Here is an 11,241-nt window from a genome sequence, read left to right as displayed (position 1 = left end):
GAGAGACCTTGGGCCTGCCCACGCTGGGCAGGAGCTGCCCCAGGATGGCAGCTCTGAAGCACTCCCAGGATGTCCCTGGGAACAGGAGGGGAAGATTGGATCTGAAAATGGAACCTGGAAAGCAGAGAGCAGGAGTGTCCTGGTGACACTGCAGGAGAGTTGCAGCCCTGGAGCAAGGTGACAGAAGAAGTGACCCAGTCCATGCAGTGGCCTCAGAAGATCCCACAGCATCCTGGAGATGCTGGAAGGGAGCCCAGCTCTGCTTCACAAGTTCCCAGGGCCTGTCCCTGCCTGTGCTCCAAGGGCTTCCACCCCCCAGGACTTTGCTCAGAGAGCACTCAGGCCTTACAGCGAGAAAGGGGCTCAGGAGGACAGTGTGGAAGTGGCAAGAGAGCAGCTCTGCAAAGACCAAGCCCTGCTGCTCCCTGGCAGTGCTGCTGGGCTGGGATTATTGTCCCCTCCCCGTTTGCAAATACACCCTGTCCTGCAGTGTGCTGTCCTTTGGGAACATGTGAGAAGAAGGATCTTGGACAAAGAAGGCACTGCAGGGTCCTTTATTTTGTTTAAATACTCAGAGAGCACAATTCATCCTTTATACATCTCTGGGTCAAATTCAGTGGGTAGACACTAAATTAGAAGGCAGATGCATAATAATATTTTAATGAACAGAAACTTATTGCAAAAACAATCCAATGACTTCCACGAAAAACCTGAGCAGAAAGGCTGGGCCATTAGTGAGTCCCATTCTGAATGCTACACACCAGAAAACTGGCACTTTACTGCTCCTGAAAAGTATCCACTCATCATTTTCCTCAGGGCATCCTTGAGCTCCTGGTTCCTCAGGCTGTAGATGAAGGGGTTCAGTGCTGGAGGCACCACTGAGTACAGAACTGACAGGGCCAGATCCAGGGATGGGGAAGAGGTGGAGGGGGGCTTCAGGTGGGCAAATATACCAGTGCTGACAACCAGGGAAACCACGGCCAGGTGAGGGAGGCAGGTGGAAAAGGCTTTGTGCCGTCCCTGCTGAGAGGGGATCCTCAGCACAGCCCTGAAGATCTGCACATAGGAGAAAAAAATGAAAACAAAACAACCAAATGCTAAAGAGATGGAAAACAAGAGAAGCCAGATTTTCCTGATGCTGGAGTGTGAGCAGGAGAGCTTGAGGATGTGTGGGATTTCACAGAAGAACTGGCCCAGGGCATTGCCCTGGCACAGGGGCAGGGAAAATGTATTGGCTGTGTGCAGCAGAGCATTGAGAAAGCCAGTGGCCCAGGCAGCTGCTGCCATGTGGGCACAAGCTCTGCTGCCCAGGAGGGTCCCGTAGTGCAGGGGTTTGCAGATGGCAACATAGCGGTCGTAGCACATGATGGTGAGGAGGAAATACTCTGCTGAGATGAAGAAGACAAAGAAAAAGAGCTGTGCAGCACATGCTGTGTAGGAGATGGTTGTGGTATTCTGGAGGGAATTGTGCATGGCTTTGGGGACAGTGGTGCAGATGCAGCCCAGGTCTGTGAGGGAGAGGTTGAGCAGGAAGAAGCCCATGGGGGTGTGCAGGTGGTGGTCGCAGGCTACGGCGCTGAGGATGAGGCCGTTGGCCAGGAGGGCAACCAGGGAGATGGCCAGGAAGAGCCAGAAGTGCAGGAGCTGCAGCTCCCACCTGTCTGCCAATGCCAGGAGGAGGAACTGGGCCATGGAGCTGCTGTTGGACATTCGCTCCTTCCTCAGAGTATTTGATCTGTTGAGGAGGAAAAGTCCCTGCTGAGTTAGACCAGGCTTCTGCAGCCAAACATTACCCGTCTCACAGCCACCCCACTCTCAGGCTCTCTCTCCTCTCTCAGACCTCCTGCAGCTCCCTCCCCTGAGCTCTGCCTTTTGCTGGCTGAGGGGACCATTGGAAGCAGGAACTCTGGGATGGGCTCCCAAGGACTCCTTCTTGCTCTGCTGGGAGAGGGAACCTGGAATGCAGGGTGATCTCTAATTAAATGTACTCGTGATACATCCAAGAGCTTCTCAGCTTTGCTGTTTGCAATTTGCCCAAATGAAGGACTGAGCTGAGGGAATTCTTTGGATTTGTTCACTCACTTGCACCTGCCACACTTAGGAGTGGTTGTGGAGGTTTGAAATTGCACTTTTCTATTGCACTGCAGGTCAAGTCTTGTGGGTTCTGAGGGGCACAGGGACAGTCCCTTAGTGCAGAGAGAAGAGCTGCTCTGCCCATCAGTCCTGGGCTCAGCTGCCCTGTGCTGGCAGCTTGGAGTTGGAGGAGCATCACACTCAACTGTTCCCCTCCAAAGAAACTGCCCAGAGATCCAGAAATCCATGTGCAAAGAACAGGCTGACACACTCCTCACCTTTTCATCTCTCCCTCCCAGACTGAGACACAAAATGCTCCTTGCAGCTGCCCAGAGCATTTCCATGGATTTAGCACTGAGCAGTTTTCTCCATGGGGATCCTGTGCAGCACAGAGATCCTATGGCAGAGCTGTGCCCTTCTGGAGGGCACCTGCAGCCCTGCAGGACACCCAGGCAAACAGCTGAATCCCCTGAAGGTGCCTGGAGGGCACTTGGGCACTTGGCTCCCACAGACACATCCCCACAGCAGCACCCAAAGGGTTTGGGTCTGCACAGGAATCTGCCCCCCCAAAAAACCCCACACTGGCTCAGAAAACCCACTGGTGAGAACAAGGAGAGCCCAGGCAGCAGGGGATGGCAGTGAAATGCCACAGTGCTGCTGCTAAGGGAGGAGGGACACACAGAGACAGCTGGAAATCAGGGCCTTGTCCTTGCCTGGGCTCTGGCTGCTGCAGGGCAATGCACAGCCCAGCCCCCGTGGGCCTGAGGGCACAGGCTCTGCTTCGGCTGGGAAAGGAGCCCAGGCAGGAGCTGCTCAGGGAAGGGGTCTGTGCCACAGGGACAGCAGGGAGGGGCCCCCATCCCCCTGCCCAGCCCTTGTGGCAGCAGCTGCCTCTCCCTGCCTGCCTGTCTCTGGGTGAGGAGCTGTTCCTGCCAGCAGCCCCTCCCTGTGCCCAGCTCAGCTCCCTGCCAGTGCTGCCAGAGCCATCCCCAGCCCAGTGCCCAGGGGCAGCTCTGCCTGGGCAGGGGCTGCAGAGCAGATCCCAGACCCCCTGCGGTGGCTGGGAAGGGGGAGGTGTTCTGGGGGGATGTGCTTCCTGAGAAGGGCCCCTGGAAATGGAGGAGGTGGAGCTGAAGCTGTGAGGAGCCCTGACCCTGCAGCTGAAGGGCCCTGCCCATCCCTGCCCTGCCCTGAGGAGTCACTCCTTCCACCCACACCCCTTCTCCCCCAGCCCCGTGGCAGCTCCTTGGCCGGGCTGAGAGCTGAGCCTGGCAGGCAGCAGAGTCCCTGCCCCAGCACACAGAGCCCTGGGGGCAGGACCCTGCTCTGCCCCACAGCCCTGGGCACCCCTGGCTGCACCCCCACCTTCCCACCCCACAGCCAGCCCTGGCACAGGGAACCTTCTGGCCCTGGGCCTCTGAGGGGGCAGCAGCAAGTCCTGCTCTGCACCAGCTTCTCCTGCTGCACCCCAGCAAATCCAGCAGAGCCATCCTGACAGCTCCTGCCACTGCTGCCATTTGGCAGCTGGCAGAGGCACTTGCAGCAACTCACCTGCACTGCTCTCCAGCCACAACCTGACCATGGCAAAGGGTTCCTCCCCAAGGTTCCTGCCCTGAGCAGCTCTCCCCTGTCCTCCCAGCCCAGGATCCCTTGAACCTCCTGCTCCCTTCTCCTCTCTGCCCTTGCTGCTGCAGCTCCTGCCCTGCTCTGCCATCTGGCCACTTCCCCTGCACTGCAGCAACTGGGAGAGTCCTGCTGAGAGATCCTGGAAGCTGTGGGATGTGCCAGCTTTAGAAGATGCCTCCAGGAAGGGAAGCTGAACTTTCCTACAGCCAGAGAATTCTTCATTCAAATCCTGGGAAGGTTTCTCGTGTGGTGAGAGCTCAGTCCCCTCCCAGCCCAGGCTGCCTCTCATCTCTCTGCCTTCTCTCCTGTGCCCTGGGTGCTGCAGGCAGTGCCCTCAGCCCTGCTGGGCTGTGCAGAGGAGCTGTTCACCAGCAGAGCTGTCTCTTTGAAGCTCTTCTTGCTTGCCAGCAGCTCCCTGTGTGCCAGGAGCCCGGCCCAGCTCAGCAGCACAGCAACAGCCCCAAGCAGCCCTTTCTCTTCCCCTCTGGGCTCCCTCCAGCTGTCCCTGGGGCTCCAGGGGAACTTGCTGCTACACAGCTGAAGGAAATAATGATGTGCCTTCTCTCACCTGGGCACAGACACTTCTTTCAGCAGGGTCATTTCTCCAAACAGACACAGAGTTAAGTTCAAGAGGCCCCTTTTCATGTCCCATCATTAGACAGGAAACCCAGACAGTGCCCAGGAGGGATCTCCTTCACCTGCACTGAGGGAAGGGACTCAGCTGAGTCAACAGAGGTGTCTCCTTGTGGCTCTGCAGGCCTGTGGCCAGAAGGACACTCAGCTCCCTCCACAACCCCCATGGGCTGGGATTCCTCCTGCCCCACTTCAGTGGGCCCAAAACAGGCCCCTGCAGGTGACTCCTTGTCCCAGCTCCCCTGGGAATGAATAAAGACCAAAACCAGGAGTGACCTGCTGGGACACAAAGCCCTGGTTCCTTCTGAGGGGCCAGAGGTGACCGAGATTCCTGCTGGGAACTGCAGGCTCCAATGGAGCAGTTCCTAGGGACAGGGCAGCAGCTGTGGGATCTTCTTGGAGGCTGCTGGGACATTGCTTTGGCCAACTTGAGTGGCAGAAGGGGCCCACATGTAGGACAGGGGAACCTGTCATTATTCCTTCTGTCCAGGGCATCCCACTGAGGTGTTCAGGTAACCAAATGGAGTCAGGTGGCACAGGGAGAGAGGTCTTTCTCCTGTTCTTTATCAGAGTATTTTCTACATGTCCTCAGAATACAATGGCAGTTGTCTCCTGGACATCCCTTCACTGCTGAACCTCATTCAGGGCAGCTGAGCCTGGATGGAACAGCCAAAGAGGGGCCTGTAGTGCCAGGGGAGGTACCAGGGCTCTGCAGCACAAGTGCAGCAGCTGCCCTGGACAGCACAGGGCCTGTGCAGGAAGCCCGTCCCCATTCCCAGCAGTTGTGGGACAGGCACCACCCAGGGCTTCTCAGACCCATTGGGGGCCTTTGGGGCAGGGAGTGAATCCCAGCCCTGCAGGGACACAAAGGCTGTCCCTTCTCTGCCCAGCCAAGGCTGGGCCAGGCATGAGTCCAAATCCCATCAGCCCAGGCTGTCCACACTTGTTTCCTCCCTCTGCTGGCTCTTCTCTCCCCCAGCATTTCAGCAGCATGTGCTGATCTCCTTAGGGGTCAGGTCTGTGATTTTTCCCCTGGGCCTGAGTCCCATCACGTCCACCCCCAAGGCCACTGTCAGCAAAGCCTCTGCACAGCCCAGCTCTCGGGGCTTTCAGAGCAGCTTTCCCCGCTGCAAGTCTGTTCTTACCCCGGTGCCCCCGCTGAGGGGCTGCAGCCAGACAGGCCCCAATGCCCTGCGTGTGGGGCACAGGCAGGAGGAGCTGCAGCCCCAAGTCTCTCTTCATTCCACTTGCAGGCAATAACAGCCCAGGCCTGCTGAGACAGTTCCCAGGTTTTGGTGCTGTGATGGGTTGGGAGAGAAGGCCAAGGAGACACAGGAGAGAAAGAGCAGGAGAGAGGTGTCCTCAGCGGGAAGGAGCTTCTGGGACCTGTGGAGCTGCTCTAGGGGATGAACAACTTGGGTGAACTTATGTGGGTGAGGGTCAGAGGAGAGAGTGGTTTGTGTGACATTGTGGAGTGAGACAGAGCCCATTCAAGTTGTCTTTGATAACCCTGTAATTCACTGGAAAGGCCCCACAACAGGATGCAAAGAGTCCCAGAGGTTTGTGCAGGGTGTTGGTGAAGACAGCCCTTGGGACACAGGCCTTTAGAGCACAGCTGGCAGGTTGGTGGACAACAGGGAGGCTCATCTGCATCTACTTCTCTCCAAGAGGAAGAGCTGGGCCTGGGTGTGAAAAACAATGTCAGCCTTGGCTGTGGTGACCATGGAATGGGAGGTGTCACCTGCCAAGGGGAAGGGCAAGAGAAGAGTGCAGATCCTGCACTTGAGAGGAGCAGACTTTGGCCGAGTCTCCTGATTTGGAGTGGGGGATCCACCTGTGTGAGAAACACAGAAGGGCAGCAGAGCTGAGTGCAGCTGGTCTGCAAGGATAGTGCGTGGCAGGGACCAGACTGGGCACACCAACAGTCAGGGAAACAAGCAGAGCTGAGAAGGGGATGAAGGGCAGATCCCAGAGGGTCCTAATCAGTGGCACAGGGTCTGGCTGGAGGCCTGTCACCAGTGGTGTCCCCCAGGGTCCTCTACTGGGCCCAGTGGAGTTTAACTTGTCCATCACTGACTTGCAAGAGGGGGTCAGTGCTTCCTCAGGAAGTTCATTGATGACACAAAGCTGGAGCAGTGGTCAATACCCCAGAGGACTCTGCAGCCCTTCAGGTTGCAGAGATGGGCAGAGAAGAACCTTCTCTCAGTTTATTGCTGAGCATGATGTCCTATGGACTGGAATATCCCAAGCTGTGCCAGCCATGTCCCCTGTGAAACACTTGCCCAGCCCCAGCCCATTGGGTGGGGGTGGTTGCAGAGATGCTTCCTGCGGGGCCAGCACTGCCCAGGGACAGCCACAGCCTTGGGCTGGGACCAACAGCGCTGCAGCCACGAGCACCAACAGAGCAGGACAGGGGCTGCTCTGGGCAAAGGGAACTGCAGCCCAGCCACAGCCAGGGCAGTGCTGCTCAGGGGGCTCTGCCAGCCTCTCCTATTCTATAATTTAATTAATCTTTTCCTTGGAGAGCTCTTTGAAGAGAGAATAGAGAGAGAGGCAGAAGTAGAGCTATCAAATGCACCAGTACAAGCACAGCAGTTCCTGTGAGGAACATCTCTCTACTGAAATCATGGAAATCTGCAGGACAAATTTGAGGAAACAAGTTTATGTGTGTGTGGTCCCATCATTTACTGGGTCACAAGGAGGGGAATGGTTGGATATAGCATCAAGGGGTCAGTTGTGCCTCAGGAACTCGTCCTCCAGTAGGAAGCTGATGGCTGTGAAGGGGCTGTGAGGTCACCTCTACTGATGGAGGGGAGAGGCCAAGAGCAGGAAGGTGGCTGGGGAAGGGCCTGTGAGGTCCCTTCTCTCAGCAGGAGCTGATGGCTCAGCCCGTGACTCAGGGCTGGGCCAAGGGCTCTCCAGCTGCCCCTGCCCTGGCCTGTGACAGCCCAGCACAAGCCCCTTTGGTTCAAAGAGGCCCTGCAGTGTCACAATGGCCTCTTGATTCCATGATGCCCCACATGTCCCAGTGGTCACTTGCTTCCATGTTTTTCTGCCGTTTCCAAGGATACTTTTTGTTCCATGAGGCCCCACATGTCACAATGGCCCCTTGATTCCATGAGGTTCTGCCCTGTTCCAGGTTTCCTTCAGTTCCATGTGGCCCTGACATGTCACAATGGACCCTTGACACCGTGAGGTTCCACAGTCTCCAAGGGCATTTTTGTTCCACGAGGCCCTCCAGTGTCCCAAGGGCCACTTGATTCCATGTGGTTGCTCAGTGTCACAAAGGGCCCTTGTTTCCACAAGGTTCTGCAGTGTCTCCTTGTTCCCACTGTTCCATGAGGTTCTGCAGTGTCACATTGGCCCCTTCATTCCATGAGGTTCCACAGTGTCCCTGGATTCCAATGGCTCCATGAGGCCCTGCACTGTCAGACTGGGCCCTTGATTCTCTGAGGTTGCACAGGGTAACAATGGCCCCTGGGTTCCCTGAGGTTCCAAAAGGTTTCTGGGTTGCTGTGCTTTCATGAGGGTGTGTGTGTCAAATGGCCCCTTGGTTCCACGAGTATCCACAGTGTCCCAGTTTTCCATGCAGCCCTAAAGTGTCACAATGAGCCCTTGGTTCCATGAATTCCAGAATGTCTTGGAGCTCCTTTGGTTCCACAGGAAGCTGCATGTCCCAGTGTTCCCTCGTTACCAGGATGTTCTCCACAATTCCTTTAGTTCCATGAGGCTCTGCAGTGTCACAACTGACCCTTGACTCCAAAAGGATCCAAAAAGTCCCAGGGTTCCTTTGGCTCCATGAGGTCCTGCAGTGTCACAATGGCCCCTTGTTTCCATGAAGTTCCACAGTGTCCCAGGATTCATTTTTTCCATGAGGCCGTGGACTTTTACAATGGAGCCCTGATTCCCTGCAGCCATTCTGTGTCACAATGGCACCTTGGTTCCATGAGATCCTACAGTGTCCCAGGGTTCCTTCTGGAGCAGGAGACCCTGCAGTGTCCCAGGTGCCCCTTGATTCCATGATATTCCACAGGGTTCCTCTGATTCCATGAGGTCCCACATGTCACAAAGGCCCCTTGATTCCAGGAGGTTCCACAGTGTCCCAAGGGTCCCTTTAGCTCCGTGGGGCTCTTTGACATCCCGTGACCTCCCGGCTCTTTAGGAGCCCTGAGAACTTCACCAGGGGGAAGTGCCGGATTCTGCCCTGGGATGGGGCAACCCCGCATGGACGGACAGACTGGGAAGGAGAGGCTGGAAAGCAGTGCCGGGAAAGGGCCCTGGGGGTGCTGGTGGGTGGCCAGTTGGCCCTGAGTCAGCAGTGTCCTGGCAGCCAGGAGGGCCAAGCCTCTGCTGGGGGCATCAGGCCCAGCATGGCCGGCCGGGCCAGGGAGGGGATTGTCCCGCTCTGCTCTGCCCTGGGGCGGCCTCACCTGCACCATTGGGGCAGTTTGGGGGGACACAATGGAAGGGAGAGATTGAGCCATTAGAGAGTGTCCAAAGGAGGGCAAGGAAGATGGGGAAGGGCCTTGGGGGGAAGGTGTGTGAGGACACTGAGGGCACTTGGTGTGTTCAGCTGGAGAAGAGGAGACTGAGGGGAGACCTCAGTGCAGGTCCAACTTCCTGGGGAGGGGCAGAGGAGGGGCAGGCCCTGAGCTCTGCTCTGTGGGGACCAGGGACAGGACTGAGGGAATGGCCTGGAGTTGTGTCAGGGCAGGGTCAGGTTGGATTTTAGAAAGAGATTCTTCCCCCAGAGAGTGGGTGGGCACTGACCAGGCTCCCCAGGGCAGTGGGCACAGCACCAAGGCTGACAGAGCTCAAGAAGTGTTTGCATGATCCTCTCAGGATCATGGTGTGACCCTTGGGGACGGTCCTGTGCAGGGCTAAGGGTTGGACTGGATGATCCTTGTGGGTCCCTTCAACTCTCTGTTGATTCTGTGATTATCAACCCTGTGTTCAGCACAAACCAAAACACAGCCCTGCACCAGCCACGGGGAAGAAATTTAACTGTACTCCCCCTGAAACCAGCACACCCTTTAGGGGCTCTCCCAGAAACATCCCCCAGTCCATTTGCCACCTGGAACCAGTGACTCTGAGTTCCTGCTTCCCCAGCCCCAGGGATGGTCTCCTTGTCTGCTCCTTCCTCCACACTCTCTTTTCAGTGATGGCATCTTAAAAAGACAAGCTCCTGGGAATAATTTACTTCTAAGTCTTCATTTCCTTTGGGGTTAATTAGACAGATCTCAAAAGTGCACTCCAAGTGAATTTATTGTATTACCAAAACCATGAGAAAAGATGTCTTTTTTGTGACCTGTTTCCTTTTTTCCTGTTTTTACACTGATATCAACAATCTCCAGTCGATATTGATCCTGGGCACTTCCTAATTCAGTCTGAATAGATAAGAAAATCAACACCCTCTATGTCTGAGAATCCATCAGACTTTATCCCTATCCCCACCCCACCATTCCCTCATCAAACCCCTGGCACTCAAAGCAGCCTTGGGCAAATCTGAGCTTCCTCCACTCAAGGCTGGACCTGCAGGTTTCAGCTCCTTGGCACCAACTCCCACCTGCTTGGCTTGGAGAAAGAGCTGCCCGAGACACAGAGGGATGTTCATTTATGGCCAGCAAACAAAACCAGAGGAAGGCACAGCTCAATAAAAAAAGAAACCCTTAATCCTTTGCTGTATATTAAGTCCACATTTCCTCCACTGAAGTCCACTTTGCAGAGCCTTAGACCAACAGTAAACCTCTTCTGCGTCAAGCACACATCCCAAGATCAACCCCAACACTCCCTGCCCTGAATTCTGTCCATATTTGCCCTTTGCACACAGCGAGTCACACACTGAAGTCACAAGTTCCTTCTATCCACAGAGGGAGGAAAGGGGAGAAAGTGAGTGAATTTTTGTGTCGTGCAGAGCTAAATCTGCACTCATCCCAATATTCTGGGCTTACAGGACCTTTATCAAACATCCTCTGCAGCATCTGTTCACTGGGCAAACGTGTGTGGATGGCCAGGCCCAAGGAGTGGTGGGCAATGCAGTTCCATCCAGGGGTGTTCCCAGGGCTCAGCACTGGGCTCAGGGCACTTCAATCTCTTTCTCAAGGATCTGCACAAGGGCATCGAGTGCAGCCTCAGGCAGTTCCCAGGGGACACCAGGCTGGGGGGGAGTGTTGATGTGCTGGAGGGCAGGAAGGCTCTGCAGAGGGATCTGGACAGGCTGGATCCATGGGCCCAGGCCACTTGGGGGAGGTTCAACAAGGTCAAGTGCCGGGTCCTGCCCTGGGCTCACAACCACCCCAAATCCCTGACCATGGCCTGCAACTGGTCCACACAGCCTGTGCTGTGTCCTTAATGCCTCCATTTCCAAGGACTCTGTGGGACAAGGGAGCTCTGTGCTCTGGGTACGGAGGGAGCTCCAAGTGCCACTGGAGTGGGAACCACAACTCCTCAGGTTTGTGTTCTTTGGGAGGTCTGGAACTGGTGAGACTCAGAGCCACAGAAAGGTTTCTATTCATGGGCAATATAAAAACAAAAGTAAAGATGATACATGTTAATAAACATCAAAACTCTTCTTTCAGCTCTCTGCAATGTCCCGACAGCGTCTGATGTGTCGCCTTATTCACAAGGGATTTCCATAGAGGAAGAGTTTTAGACACAGACATAAGAAAAGGTTGTTCTCTGATAGATATAAACACAATTAAGATGTTGACTAATGTGCTATTTAATCTTCTGACAGACTGGGCAGCTCCCTGAATCTCAAAGTATGAAACCAGTCAATTGAGAGGCACTGAATGACCAGAGAGCAACTGGAGGAGGAAACCAGGGAGCAACAGGAAGGACACACATCCAGCAAGTCTGCTGAAGAGATGTCCTTAGACATGGCCATTTAAACAGGAGAGGTGGAAACAC

The 11,241-nt window shown here is 55.5% G+C and overlaps 1 protein-coding gene across 1 annotated transcript; it reads right to left on the bottom strand.

Annotated features, from left to right (window-relative positions):
* Positions 1–753: 753 nt before the first annotated feature.
* Positions 754–1,710, bottom strand: LOC116781296 (olfactory receptor 14J1-like). Its single transcript, XM_032676998.1, has one exon. The coding sequence runs from the start codon at positions 1,708–1,710 to the stop codon at positions 754–756; it is 957 nt and encodes a 318-aa protein (XP_032532889.1).
* Positions 1,711–11,241: the final 9,531 nt, after the last annotated feature.

This window comes from Chiroxiphia lanceolata (assembly GCF_009829145.1).
Source record: "Chiroxiphia lanceolata isolate bChiLan1 chromosome W unlocalized genomic scaffold, bChiLan1.pri scaffold_40_arrow_ctg1, whole genome shotgun sequence".
NCBI classification, from domain to species: Eukaryota; Metazoa; Chordata; class Aves; order Passeriformes; family Pipridae; genus Chiroxiphia; species Chiroxiphia lanceolata.
This window is presented reverse-complemented; position numbering and strand designations above follow the sequence as displayed.